The sequence below is a fragment of the Cottoperca gobio genome, chromosome 12 (assembly GCF_900634415.1).
Source record: "Cottoperca gobio chromosome 12, fCotGob3.1, whole genome shotgun sequence".
NCBI classification, from domain to species: domain Eukaryota; kingdom Metazoa; phylum Chordata; class Actinopteri; order Perciformes; family Bovichtidae; genus Cottoperca; species Cottoperca gobio.
In genome coordinates this window covers 21,743,676-21,758,675 of record NC_041366.1, presented here as the reverse complement: position 1 = coordinate 21,758,675, position 15,000 = coordinate 21,743,676, and the positions used below count along the sequence as shown (strand labels likewise).

Below are 15,000 nucleotides of genomic sequence, written 5' to 3'. Positions count from 1 at the left end.
ATGCTTCAAAGTGATGAATAACTTTCAGGTCATCACATAAATGTGGAGTGAAAAGATGTTTCCCTCAATGTTGTGCAGAGGAGGTTTAAAGAAGCAGAAAAGTGAAAGCAGGAGAAAGACTTCCTCTGGAGCATGCCGTCTCATTTTGCTTTGCTTGTTTCAGCCGGGACTCTGTTGATGAGAGCAACACATTCACCTTGTTGGCTGTAAAACCAAAACAATGAGCTCAAAGAGGCCCAAACTCTGTGTAACTGAGGGAGCCTGCAGAGAGTTCATATGACTCCCACCAACGAGGTTGTTTTTGCTTTGGTTTGTTTCTTTGTCCAACTACTGGCCTGATTCTCACAAGACTTGGTGGAAGGGTGGAGCTCTGTCCAACGAGGAACCCTTTAAATGTGTAACGAATCTCAATAAATAAAATACTTGTCACTTATGGAAACAGCCCGTCGGGGCTCTCGGAGGAAGACTTAACACTTCAGCTGGTCCTGAACTTTGGAGTCAGAGAAACACATTTCACTGCTTCCATCTTGCCTCTAATATTGGCAACACGATGGGCCTCATCATGCATGAATATTTGTGTATTCTTATCCTAGGTATCTCTTGTTTTGTCCCGTTACATTTGCTTGTACGAGTCAGATTCATTGCGTTTGTAAGATTCAATCATTAGCATAATTAGCCCCGTACGTTGCTATACGAGGCTAACTCTTTAGCCACATTTGTGCGCAAGTTTCATTAAAAAAAATGTCACTAAAGTGTATTAATGTGTCACTTTAATGTTGCAGCTCATGTCATTCACTGTATATACTGCTGGTATAATGATACACCATTTATTTGTTGGTTATATTTTGTATTAATAAAAAGAAACTGTAGTGGAGTAAGAGTTCCCTTAGTGGAGAAGAAATAAAGATGGGACGCCATCATGATATGAACATCTTCTTTTCTTGCCAAATGAATTTTTGTTGTATATATTTTCATCTTTAATCTCCAGATTGTATAAGACATTATGAACCACCAGTGGAGCACGATGCAGTGGAAATTAAACCAAGTGACAGTGAAGTCATCTGACTAAAACGTGACTGCATGAATTTACATGAATTTGGGAATCCGGATGAGCAGGCGCGCGACCCTCAGTGTGTGTGGGGGGCGGGGTCTGCAGAGTATAAACACCGCTGCACGCCTGACTCTTCTGCTCACATCATCCCCGAAAATACTGCATTTATATTTCAGCTTGTTAACTTTGCAGAAGAAATAACATTTATTCTTCTTATTGTCATTGGTCATTATTAGCCACCATGCCTGTCAATAAATCCAAGATAGCTCTTGGATTTATAGTAGCAGGGGCTCTGACGTTGGTGATGGGAGCAATCTTTCTATTTGTGGGACCTGCGATAATGAAAGACCAAGTGATAAAGGTAAGTAGCGTTATAATGTGAATACTTAAACATTTAAAATAGGCTAATATAAGACCTTCTTTGCGTAAATCTAATTATTTTACGGTGAACATTCAAGTAGACTTCGCTCAGGACTAATATCTGCACGTGTATCAATCTGCGTGCATCTAATAGTCTGAAGAAAAGATAACGTGCAGCAGTTTGTGGATCAACGTCTTGTCTTCTCTGCAGACTGCTGCACCTTCACATATATGAAGGCCTTTAGGGTCGGACGTTGCCACGCATGCACATTTAATCTATCTTTACTTTCGTTAATGTGTTACCCATATTTAAAATGTATTTAGGTGGCACAGCTGGTGACTGAGGACGCTGGGTGCATAGTTGATGTAGCCTGCCTCCTTTTTTTGAAACATTTTATTCACATTTTTACTTTATGAGTTTGCAAAACTATTTTCCACAACTTGGACAAAAAGTTCCTAAATGTGTTTAATAGTAAAATGCTATCACACATTATATAAAAAGAGGGATATTAATTATTCCCCATAAACACTTTGAATGAGTACTTGTTGCTATTGTGGCATGAGATGCTTTCTACTGACAGATATGATGGACGGGGAATGTTCCCACTATGATCTGTCTTCGGATAGTCAGATATGACAACGTGTGTACATGTATGTATCACACCTATGTTTAGGTGTGATGTTAGGTCGGTATAATACGGCTCATGCCACTGGAGCAGAGTGTTAGGTCGGTATAAAGCGACTCATGCCACTGGAGCAGAGTGTTAGGTCGGTATAAAGCGACTCATGCCACTGGAGCAGAGTGTTAGGTCGGTATAAAGCGGCTCATGCCACTGGAGCAGAGTGTTAGGTCGGTATAAAGCGGCTCATGCCACTGGAGCAGAGTGTTAGGTCGGTATAAAGCGACTCATGCCACTGGAGCAGAGTGTTAGGTCGGTATAATACGGCTCATGCCACTGGAGCAGAGTGTTAGGTCGGTATAAAGCGACTCATGCCACTGGAGCAGAGTGTTAGGTCGGTATAAAGCGACTCATGCCACTGGAGCAGAGTGTTAGGTCGGTATAAAGTGGCTCATGCCACTGGAGCAGAGTGTTAGGTCGGTATAAAGCGGCTCATGCCACTGGAGCAGAGTGTTAGGTCGGTATAAAGCGGCTCATGCCACTAGAGCAGAATGTTATGCCGTTGTTCAAATCAGCTAATGCCACAATGATGCAACAAGTACAAAATATGCTGAATAATAAAGAATATGTCACGTTTGCCCGGTAGTGTTCTCCGACATGAATATGTAGGATCACATTCTACTATTAAACGTAATACAAGTATTGTTTAGTTATCAGACTGGTGTTAGGCGAGAGAAACGTAACGTTATACAATCCTTTATTTAGGGCGATATCTTGCGCATTAACTGTGAATTATTGAGAAATATGCATCAGTGGACGTTACGGGTGTGACAGTCTGACAGTGGCATACCACCTTCAAGTGGCACCTGCCGCTATGAAGCGGTACATGCCGGTGGAACCACTCCAGGGATGGGCATAAGCCTCTGAACCACAGCGGCGTACCATCAGACACTTTACGATCTCGCCGCTCCTGTTTTCTTGAGCAAATTCCTTTTGGGGAAATCTTTCTGCTTCATGCAATCAAAAGGAGGGAAACTTGCCAACAATAAAAAAAGAGATAATTAATTAAGGATTCATGATCAATATCCAAATATGAATTTCAAGATATTAAAGAAAATAAGGCGACTGTGACTTTTGACTTCAATCTATTTTTCCACAGTAAAAGTAACAATGTGTAACATTTTAAATTAACCATTCATAATCTAGTTTGCATTAAAAATAAATCAGCATTTGAAGTTTTGTACTTACATAAAAAGATGAGGTTCTTTACTTGAGTATTTGTATTTGATGTTATTTTATACTTGTACTCCACTACACTTCTGACGGGGATTATAATACTTCATTCTGCACTATTTATTTGACAGCTGTAGTTTTCAGATTAAGATTGTACATTTACATTTGTGCTCATAGAATACAGCACATTGTTAAAGATTAAATCAGTGATTCACAAACGTTTTGGCTTAAAAACCGTCTGGTTTCAGATGTTAATAATAATAATTATAAATTCTATAAAGCAACTTTCATAATTAAAAATGCATTTTAAGGTATTAACACAGGTATTAAAAACAGAACAAAAATGAAAGATATAAAAAAATTCTAATTGATGTTAGAAACTTTGGATTTAATTACATTTTAAGTTCATAAAAGTAGGTGTTGAGCTTTTTCTTATTTGTGATAGGAGTTTGTTACAAACCTGTGGTGCATAACAACATACTTTTTGTAGTTCATTTCTTGTACATTGCGCAAGCCAGCGGTAGACGACCTAGGGGAGCAAAGGTGCAAGCAAGATAGAAACAGTAGAAAACAGGACAAATACAAACCCAAAGATGTACCCAGACAAAGTACATACATCAATAATACAATAAAATATGATGATAGGCTAATAATAACTTAAAATACTCAAACATAAAGTAAAAGCTGCTGGTGGATCCGCTGACTGTCACATTTTAATTTGATTTTTTTTTACATGATTGTATTCTTACTTTTACTTATGGTTAGAAATCCAACACTGTTGTATAATGACGAATGAGCAGGGAACTGCATTTCCCAGAATCCTCGGCGCGGCGGACGGACTATAAAAGCAGCGACATCGCTGCAGATCGACTGCATCGATCAGAATGATTGAACAGCCGGCTGCAGTCCGAAGTGTAACTTAAACTTAAAGCCAGTGAGTTTAATGCTGCGACGCTGCGTCAGTCTGCCACAGCCAGCTGACTCTGCAGAGCCGTGTAGCCGCGCAGCTCTCTGGACATAAACAAGCTACAAAGGCTGTCAGCTGTCAATTACAAACTATGGCAATCAATAAAGCCAACATCGCTATTGGGTTTATAGTTTCCGGTGTCCTCATGGTGTTTTTCGGGACGTTTCTTTCTTTTGTGGGACCAATAATCATCGACGACCAAATAGTAAAGGTAAACAGCGAGCCGACGAGGACTTTAGCATGTGTACACCTCAGACTGTGTGAAGATGAAGATGTGCTGACTTTGGTATTTGAACCTGTAACCACAGCCGAAAGTCTCAAAGGGCTTCAGACGGCCACGTGAGGACAACAATAAATGATAAAAGGCACGTGCAGGCAAACAAACAGCAAATAAGTAATAATATACATGTAGTCTTGTTACTGTAAGCAGCTGTGGGGGAAACCAGTAATGTAAAGGATGAAACATTGTGCTGGAATACATTTAAATACTAAATACAAGTGACATTTTGCATTCAGGACTTTAAATTGTGTATTTTTAGACTGTAATGTTTCTCCCTTTGTTCTTAAGTTATAGATCTGAGTACTACTTAATGTACATTTTACACCTTTTACACACGATTTGTGACGAGGAGCTACTTTTGTACTCGAGTAACTAAATCAAATCTGCGAGCTTCACTTTCTAGATTGTGAAGATTTGTTGCTTTTTTTTATAGACTAAACAATCAATTGATGAACTGAAAAGACGTCCAAACTGTTTCTGCCTGCGTTATGTTCCTCTTGGGAATAAAAATAAAGGTCATGCACACAGTTTCTAAATCTAACGCCAGCCTCCAGCTGAAATGCTGCTTCCATCTTTTATTTGTGAACGTCCAAATATGTCATTTTCAAGCAGAAATGCCGGTTCCCTCTTCTTAAATGTGAAGATTTGATGCTTTTCTTTAACGCGTCTGATGGTACACTGAACAAACAGCTGTTTGAAGACTCTTTCACTATTTTCCAGCTTTTTTTGTTTTACGAGGGAACGATGAACTTGATCATCCCCTCTTATTTATTTCTTCTCTCCTGTCAGAACACGGTGATCGACCCGAAGAATGAGATGTCCTACACCATGTGGAAGGACGTCCCTGTGCCGTTCTACATGTCCGTCTACTTCTTCAACGTCCTCAACCCTAAAGAGATCCTGCGCGGAGAGAAGCCCATGGTGGAGCAGCGAGGACCTTACGTGTACAGGTACACACTTTAAACTCCCAAAACCTCCCAGAGAACATGAACCATGTGCATGCTTTGTCCTGTGTACGTGCTGCGAGATGCGTTCACATCTTCAACACTTTGACTGCTTCAATATCTTTCATTGCACCGCATTAATACGTTTCCAGAGCAGTGAAGTACAGCTGTGTCTTTGGGTCTCGTTGGCCCCTTTTGGTAGGTCATGGTACTTGTGTGATGTCGTCCAGACATTGTTACATAAGTGTCTCGCATGTGCGAGGGGCGGTCGAGGGGTTCGAACTTTACAGCATGCATACGTTCAGCTACGTGTTATGTAAGAGTCGAGGGATGTGGATGTGAAAAGGTTGTAGCGGGAGCACAAGGATTTCATGAATGAGATTGTTGCTTATTGTCACTTTCTGCACCTTTTTTAAAGCAGCTTTAAGTTCATGCACAATGTTTAAGTGGAAAAGGCTTGTTGCGGATCCACTGAAGGAACTCGCCAGATGTGTAAAACTGAGTTTCTCCACAAAGAATTGTGCAAAAACTTCTTGTGTGTTTAATTTTCTGGGAAATAATTAAATGAGCATGAGAAAAGCATTAAAAACAGGACGAAGAGTTGAAAAGGTTTAGAATTAATTGCACATAAAAGTGTAATCCTGTCCGGACGTATATAATGTATTATTCTTATGTCAACAAACACGTTAGTCCGTCTCTGTGGCTTTAAGCTTCAAGCCCATTGGTTCCTACTGAAGACAGAAATCTTTAAAAACAAAGTTTTACAAAAAGGTTATTTAATTTCCTCAAACAGTGTGTGTGTGTGTGTGTGTGTGTGTGTCCCGGTGTGTGTCCCCGGTGTGTGTCCCGGTGTGTGTCCTGTGTGTGTGTGTGTGTGTGTGTCGTTCACTGATTTGTTGTTAATAAGAGGAGTATCTAATCATTGAGAGAGTTCTGAGGTCAAACTGTTCTCGAGTGTGACGCTCTTATCTAATCTGTTCAGGTGTGTTTTCATCATGTTTGTGAGTTTTTGGAAGTAATTGTGTCGTAAAAGATGTTTGTTTCTCGGTTAAAGTTAAATGATTCCTTGATTTTGAGGTGAACTAAGTAAAGTCAGTCAGGGCCTTAATAAATTGTGTGTATTTTCACAAAATTGACAGCTGTTAATAATAATAGCTGGTTACGCATCAAATATAATAAAAGTTTGCAGTTAAATTTACTTTTTTAAATATCATTATTTCTTGCCTTCGGAAATATAAAAAGATTTCTCTACAAACCTTTTTTGTATTTAACAAAATTCTCCAATGTTAAATGTTTTCCATAAAAAATAATACTGTGTAATATTTAGATTTTAATCAGGAACTTTCTGGTCTAAGAATTGATTTTAAAAAGTAGAGAAGCTGCTTTTGACACATTTGGTCCGCTCTACTGATAATTGTATTTAACTACGTTAAACTGAAGGGCGGCGACGCAAACAAATAGCATTGCTTCCATAATCATGTTTGAACAACAACAAACGAATGGCAGTAAAATCACTGTCCCTCTGTGACCTTATGTCCTCAGACCCTCTGTCCTCAGACCCTCTGTCCTCAGACCCTCTGTCCTCAGACCCTCTGTCCTTAGACCCTCTGTGACCTTATGTCCTCAGACCCTCTGTCCTCAGACCCTCTGTCCTTATACCCTCTGTCCTTATACCCTCTGTCCTCAGACCCTCTGTCCTCAGACCCTCTGTCCTCAGACCCTCTGTCCTTAGACCCTCTGTCCTCAGACCCTCTGTCCTCAGACCCTCTGTCCTTAGACCCTCTGTGACCTTATGTCCTCAGACCCTCTGTCCTCAGACCCTCTGTCCTTATACCCTCTGTCCTTATACCCTCTGTCCTCAGACCCTCTGTCCTCAGACCCTCTGTCCTTAGACCCTCTGTGACCCTCTGTCCTCAGACCCTCTGTCCTCAGACCCTCTGTCCTTATACCCTCTGTCCTTATACCCTCTGTCCTTATACCCTCTGTCCTCAGACCCTCTGTCCTTAGACCCTCTGTCCTCAGACCCTCTGTCCTTAGACCTTCTGTCCTTACACTCTCTGTCCTTACACCCTCTGTCCTCAGACTCTCTGTCCTTACACTCTCTGTCCTTAGACCCTCTGTCCTCAGACCCTCTGTCCTCAGACCCTCTGTCCTCAGACCCTCTGTCCTTAGACCCTCTGTCCTCAGACCCTCTGTCCTCAGACCCTCTGTCTTTAGACCCTCTGTCCTTACACCCTCTGTCCTTACACCCTCTGTCCTTAGACCCTCTGTCCTCAGACCCTCTGTCCTTAGACCCTCTGTCCTTAGACCCTCTGTCCTCAGAACCTCTGTCCTCAGACCCTCTGTCCTTAGACCCTCTGTCCTTACACCCTCTGTCCTCAGACCCTCTGTCCTCAGACCCTCTGTCCTCAGACCCTCTGTCCTCAGACGCTCTGTCCTCAGACGCTCTGTCCTTAGACCCTCTGTCCTTAGACCCTCTGTCCTCAGACCCTCTGTCCTTAGACCCTCTGTCCTCAGACCCTCTGTCCTCAGACCCTCTGTCCTTAGACCCTCTGTCCTCAGACCCTCTGTCCTTAGACCCTCTGTCCTTAGACCCTCTGTCCTCAGACCCTCTGTCCTTAGACTCTCGCATCGCACAAGGAAACACTTCCTAAAAGAAACCCCATAATTAAAGGGGGAAACATGGAAGAAACCTCTGAGGAGAGACTGAGGAGGGATAACATTTATACACTTTATAATTCCATAGTGCAATTAAAAGAAAACAAATTCTACAAAGAAACTTTGATCTTATGTTTTACAATGTTGTATAAATGTTTAAACTAAAAGGTAATTCAAAGTGCTTAAATGAAAACATTAGAATGTCATTCAGAAACCATTAACAACAAAAACAGAATAAAGAAATGAGATAAAATACAAATGGAGCCACTTCTCTGTGTAGTACAAGGAGATGTTTATTATCTGCTAGAGTAAAAGTATAATTCTTTATATTTTCTTGCCTTTATTCAGGAAACGCATCCAGAAAGACAACATCACGTTTCACGCCAACAGCACCGTGTCCTACAGGGAGTACAGACGTTACGCCTTTGAGCCGTCCATGTCTTCAGGGAACGAGTCCGACGTCGTCACCATTCCAAACATGTTGGTTCTGGTAAGACTTTGTTCCCCGTTCCCCATGATGCATTGTGCCATGTGTCTAGTTAATTCACTCACCATGTTTTCTTCTGCACTTTTCCCCCACCTGTGTCTTCAGGGTGCAGCGATCATGATGGAGAACATGCCGTACGCTGTGCGTTTGATGATCAGTGCCACCTTCAAGACCTTTAAAGAGGGGCCCTTCCTGACCAAGCCCGTCGGGGAGCTGATGTGGGGTTATGACAGTGGACTGGTGGAGTTCCTCAATAAATACATGCCCGGCATGCTGCCCTCGTCCGGGAAGTTCGGACTCTTCGCTGACGTGAGTGTTTGAAAGAGTTTAAGTCCAGTTCTATGGCTCGCTGTCAGAGGCGGCAGAAATAGTGCTTGAAGGATGTTCACTGCACTTAAAGTGAGCATGCTGAATTAGACATCAATCAAGAAGCAACTTCACAAAACACTGAACATACGGTGCAGGGCATCCTGTCAGAGTGAAGACGTATCGCTGCTGACGGTGAAGCTGGAGCCCTTAGAGGAAACTTTATTGTCCCCAAAGGTGCAATATTGTCAGTTTGACTTGTTTGGCGTTTACATCCTGTGGCCGGTAAAGGAACTGCAGATTAAAGCACCTCTTCATTCACACTTTTACCTTTTCTCACTTGTTAGCCGACATTCAGAGCAAACAAAACAACTCTGAGACAAGTAATCAATCAAAGGCATGTTTCTGATTGGCTGATGAAAGCTGAGTCAAGTTCAACTTACAAGTTAGACTTACTCTGGACACTATTGGTAAAACCAAACAAAATTCAACGATTTTAATTTAGCAAGTAAAAACTAAACTATGAGTTAATCCCGCGCTCTGACAGGTGCAGCTTATCCTGCCTTGTGCTCTGTGGAACTGTGTTCTTTGTTTACTGTCAGGCATTAAGAAGCTCATGCAAAGTGTTTAACTATATCTTCATTTAGTTCAACAACTCCGACACCGGCCTGTTCACCATCAACACTGGATCAGACGACATCAGGAAAATCCACAAAGTGGACTCGTGGAACGGGCTGACGGAGGTGAGCGCAGGTTTAGTTTTCAGCTTGTTTGTTTGTTTGTCAGCAGGATGACGGACAAACAATGTTCCTCTGTTAATAGCTGAGCAACTGGAAGACTCCTCAGTGCAACATGATCAATGGAACAGCTGGACAGATGTGGCCTCCATTCATGACCAGAGAGAGCACTTTAGAGTTCTACAGCCCAGACGCCTGCAGGTGAAAAGTCTTTCTCTCACTTCTTTCTCTCTCGTTTCTTTGTGCATCCTCACTCCTTCCTCCCTGTTTTTCCCTCCAGATCCATGGAGCTTGTTTACCAGCGTGACGGTGTGATGAAGGGGATCCCTCTGTATCGATATGTTGCACCCAAGACGCTGTTTGCCAACGGGACAGACTACGCTCCCAATGAAGGCTTCTGCCCCTGCAGACAGTCCGGCCTGCTGAACGTCAGCAGCTGCAGACACAGTGAGTGACACGAACGCTGCCGAGCGGCAGGAACGTCAGTAAAGGTGTAAAAGATATTCTCTCAGCTGTTGGGTGACTCCTTAAAGGGAAGGAATTGATGCTTCCTTTGAATGTTCTCGCCGCGGAGAGAGTTGTAGTCCGGTTTGATCATTTCTCCATTTTTTGCAGACTCTCCCGTCTTCATCTCTCATCCTCACTTCTTTAATGCGGATCCTGTGCTGCTGGACTACGTGCAGGGCCTCAACCCTACAGAGGAAGAGCACGGACTCTTCATCGACATCCACCCAGTGAGCATGCACACACACACACACACACACACACACCCTCTTAACTTAATATATATGCTCCATGATGCATGGACATAAATTCTGTAACTATAGTTTAATCTTTAAAAAGTAAACTTGTATCATTCTTGCACGTAAGTAATTAATAAATATATTTTAATTGTAAAAGTTAGAGCCTTTTATTCTTTTTATTTCTATTTCTTCCCAGAATGTGTTTAATATTGGGCAAATATATGACTAACTGAAGCATAGTTTTAATATTCTACATGTTTCTTCTCTTTCGCGATACATTTATGCAGACACTCTGAAGTGAAGTCATGAAAATACAATCAACACTTTGAAAATGTACTTTTATATTTATAAAATATTGTGTCTTGAAGATTGAACGAGCTGTGCTGTAAAGGAATAACAGGAAACTGATACTGCAGTTGAAATAGCGGCTGTGGATCAGGTGACAGATTGTTTTAGTGCAGCTGTTGTCAGCGTCCTCGAGGTCGTGTGTGGTCATCGTGGACTGAAGACGTGTCACACACTTCACATCTCCGCATTGTGTCACGTGAGACGTTTTGATCTTTCTGCACATAGACGGAAGAATCTGGAGCAACAAATGTAAACGCTGCCTGTTTCTTTTTATTTCTCACAAACTTATGAGAATTTAAAAAATACATTTTACACAAAATCGCAAGTAATTTTGGTATTTTGTAAAAAAACATTTTTTAAATCCATTTTGGAAGTTGTGTATCAGTACAAATCTTGTATATGTTATCTTGTAAATAACTTATTATCCCTGTTGAGATTTAATCAGAACTGAGTCCCTCTGTTACAGCCGGATTCTTAGTACAAAAGCTCATCGTGCTCTTTTTTATCAGTAAGTCAGGCTGATAGTCATTATCATCATAGTTGTTGGCGTTGACCTCCTGCAGATTATAACTGTAAACTGTCCCTGAGCAGGACACGGATGAATTTAGTGATCAGATTAGACTTTATTGCGGGACAATAACAGTAAAAGTCCTCTGATGATAATTACATCGTTGTTCCAATGAACTACACATGCTGATAAGTGATGTAACGCTGCCCTGATTCAGCGCACTCTCGATTACTTATACAACTGAGCTGTGACCTGCATTGTGATAAGGTAATTGGAAATTGGGCTATTTCCACATAATGGCAGTTGCTGTGCAGGTTACAGCTTGTATAATAAGCTCCTTCCAAGTAGAGCTGAGTACTAATCCAGGAAGTCTAGTTTGATAGCAAGTTAATAATTCAGGAGAATCACATCGTGTGTGTGTGTGTGTGTGTGTGTGTGTGTGTGTGTGTGCAAACGAGGAATGTGATTCATTTTGGTTTCTCTCAATGTATATATATAATTTAAAAAGAGTTGTTAATTATTTTTGTTTTAGTTCAGAAAGGTGATAGTGTCAGTCATGTGTCAGCAGCTACATTCTTATTTTCCAGCACTGAGACAACTTTTTAACTTATGTGTAAAAAGAGACCAACATTTCTTCAGCTTGACATGTCAAAAAAAACTAAAACAATATGTCCCTTCAGTACAGCTGGCTCAAATCAAACAAATAGTTGACGCTGGAATGATTTACATAATAGGGCAGTGGTGTCATGAGGAAACGTAAGCAGGGGGCAATGATAATTGGACATTGGCTAAGAAGGACTAAAGGGGACGTAATACTCATGACATATGGCAGGTCCACTATGTGTTATGTACTGACTGCGCCTAGAAACGCACAAAATAGTTTTAACAGTCTGGTGAAAACACACATTTGGATAGGCAGCGCATTACTGTCAGTAAAGGAAACAAATAAGATGAAAACAGCATTGTGATGGAAAAAAGGATCCTGCACATCATTATAATGACTTGATATCTCAAAATCATGACTTGGTATCTTAATAATGACTTATTGGTACAAAACATGCAACAGTTGGCGTCCCTGTTAGATTTGTATGTATGTACCTCCAAACAAACATGGACGCCAATGGTTGCATGTTCTTGTACCAAAACAAACATGGGTTGGCGTCCATGTTTGTTTTGGTACAAGAACATGCCACAGTTGCCGTCCATGTTTGTTTTAATACAAGAACATGCAACAGTTGGCGTCCATGTTGGATTTGTTCGCTACCTCCAGAGCTCGAGTGTTTAATGACCAGCGGTTCAGTGAGTTCGTGTATTATTCAGTCAGGTTTATGCTCCTTTCTGTCTGTCAGACAAAATATATCTGTGAGATCCAAGTTATGGAAACTTTGTGATGTTTGTCCGGTCTTTCTTCAGCTATTCTTCAAATGTGTTCCAAGCTTGAGATGTAAGTCAATTTCAGAACATTAAATGAAGCAGGAAGAGGCATTGTCGACATTACACGGAAATAAAAACAGGAAGGAGTGAAGGTCTTTCGAGAGGAACTTCTTTTGAACTTCAGTGCTCTTCAAAGTTGCACATTTGCGTGAGAAAGTTTTCAACAATGTAAACTCAGAATCTATTGTGCAGCCTTTAAATGATGATTAAATTATTACTTCCTCTATCATAACGTTATGTGACGTCCATCTCAAATTCACTGCTGAGGTGAAGCCTGCCAACTTGGCAGATCAAAATAATTTTATTGTTATTGTTTTTGCCAGGATGCTGCTGCTCACACCATTACTAGTAATGTGGAATCTTATTATTATACTTTTATTCCTTTAGTTGTGAGAATCTCTCCTGTTTGTTTTTATTGTCTAAGATAACAGAACATGCTTCTTTAAATCTTCACTTCTGTGAGATATAGTTTCAATGTTGGGCATTTCTTTCTTGTTCATAAGAATAGAATATGTTGTTTTGCATTAATAAGTCATTGATGGGTTTACTTCATATATCTCCAGAATGATTCAAACTGGCTCTGGGTCGATCTGAACAGTGACTATCTTTGAGTTAAAAAGACAAGATATCCAGTAAATATTCTTCCTCTGTCCTTTATGTGAAACATGCAGCTCAGACAGATGTCAGGACATTTAATTTCCTGCAGGATCAGATGATGGTTTATGTAAGTCTCTCACTCTGAAGGTCCACATGAGGAAACATTTGTTCTGAAACCGGTTTTGTTCAGGATTTATGGAAAATCTCTGCAATCCCACCAGTTTTGAGTGGAAACATAATCAAAGCTGCTTCATCAATTGTATAATGGAAGTAAACACCAGAAGCCAGATTGCATTGATTACCTGCAAGCGTGTTTTCCCTTTTGTTATAGATTTTGGTGAATGATAAGAAGACGTAGAGACTTTATACACTTTGGTTCCAGTGGGGAACCACATTTTCGGGTTCCTAACTCATTTATTTTTGGTCAAAATGCTCCGAAAGTGTCAGAATTAGGTGCATGAAAGAGCTGCAACCAGCAAGAAACTAATATGTTGGTCTCCTGGAGACGATGTGAGAAAAGGCAGGGACATGTGGTGAATCCACATCTGCGAAGCGTCTCTGACCGCTGCAGAACTCCCTGGTACAGTAACTGGTGACGTCAGTCCGCAGGGTCTGAGCTGAAGGATCGTGTTGCATCACCACTTTTTCTGCCAGGACAAACACAAGAACAAACTGCTCAACTATTATCACGATGCAGTTTTCTGTGGCTTTCAATCTGTATTGTCTCTTCTAAATGTAGATATCTGTGTCTCAGATTAAAGAAAAGAGACTCTTCTCAAAGTCCTCTTACCTGTCCTGCTAGCTCCTAATCAAGATCATGACGCCGTTAATCCAGATAATCCACACCGCTTGTTGGGAGCAGTTTCATGTAGGGACTATTTTCTTTCTACCGAACTACACGAGCCACTCGAGCATGAGTCGGTGCACGCGTTAAGAAATAACTGAAAACCTTTTTGGCTTTGTAAAGGGTTGCTGGTGGTGAGGACAGCGACATTGTTTTTCACCACCGCAGCGTTTATTTTTCTTTGTTTGGTAGGGGGTGAAGTGGTTGATGCTGAAACTAAAATCTAAAAATCTTCAAAAGATTGTCCCTGAAGAAATCCCTCACACAGGAGGATTTCCTTCTTTTGTTTGGTTACATGAGATTTAAATAAAAGGACATTAAAGACTTTCTTTTATTCCCCATTTGATTTTACGTGCATCTCTTTCCAGCTGACGGGCGTCCCTCTGAACGTATCCATCCGCCTGCAGCTCAATCTCTTCATGAAAAAAGTGTCAGGAATTACGTAAGGAAGTTATTCCCTTATCTACCGTAATGCCATTAATGTTTGTCATGTATTGTGTTTGTATCCATCGTTTAATATGAAAGGCGTGTGGACACTTCCTGCCTTTCTCACCATTCACCACGTAACCTTGGAGTTTGTGTCGTTGTCCTTGTAGAGAAACGGGAAAGATTTCTGACGTGGTGATGCCAATGATCTGGTTTGAGGAGGTACGTTGTCCATTATTAAAATATAACTTCTGATAATGTGCATGCGTTTCATCATTGTTTACCTTGTTACGATTATTCTTCAAATCATATTGTATGGAAGCATGTGGCGGATTAATTATAATTAAAATGCTATCTCAACAGAATTTTAATTTCCCACTTAAATATGCAGCAATTGGGTCAAATGTTTAAATAAAATTTAATAATGCGTCATTTTAATAAGCCGTTTTATATTTAC

The 15,000-nt window shown here is 40.9% G+C and overlaps 1 protein-coding gene across 4 annotated transcripts in view; it reads left to right on the top strand.

Annotated features, from left to right (window-relative positions):
- The first annotated feature begins 1,261 nt into the window (after window positions 1-1,261).
- Window positions 1,262-15,000, top strand: part of scarb1 (scavenger receptor class B, member 1) — a 19,069-nt gene continuing 5,330 nt past the window's right edge. The window contains exons 1-10 of one of the 4 annotated variants that reach the window (XM_029444748.1): window positions 1,262-1,412; window positions 5,301-5,461; window positions 8,462-8,603; window positions 8,706-8,909; window positions 9,554-9,649; window positions 9,729-9,844; window positions 9,924-10,090; window positions 10,259-10,377; window positions 14,486-14,559; window positions 14,714-14,765. In XM_029444748.1, the coding sequence (XP_029300608.1) occupies window positions 1,293-1,412; window positions 5,301-5,461; window positions 8,462-8,603; window positions 8,706-8,909; window positions 9,554-9,649; window positions 9,729-9,844; window positions 9,924-10,090; window positions 10,259-10,377; window positions 14,486-14,559; window positions 14,714-14,765 (1,251 nt within the window). In that variant the 5' untranslated portion in view covers window positions 1,262-1,292. Of the gene's footprint in view, window positions 1,413-4,120; window positions 4,443-5,300; window positions 5,462-8,461; window positions 8,604-8,705; window positions 8,910-9,553; window positions 9,650-9,728; window positions 9,845-9,923; window positions 10,091-10,258; window positions 10,378-14,485; window positions 14,560-14,713; window positions 14,766-15,000 lie in introns of those variants that run through there. The other 3 variants (XM_029444750.1, XM_029444746.1, XM_029444749.1) reach the window with 3 other exon arrangements.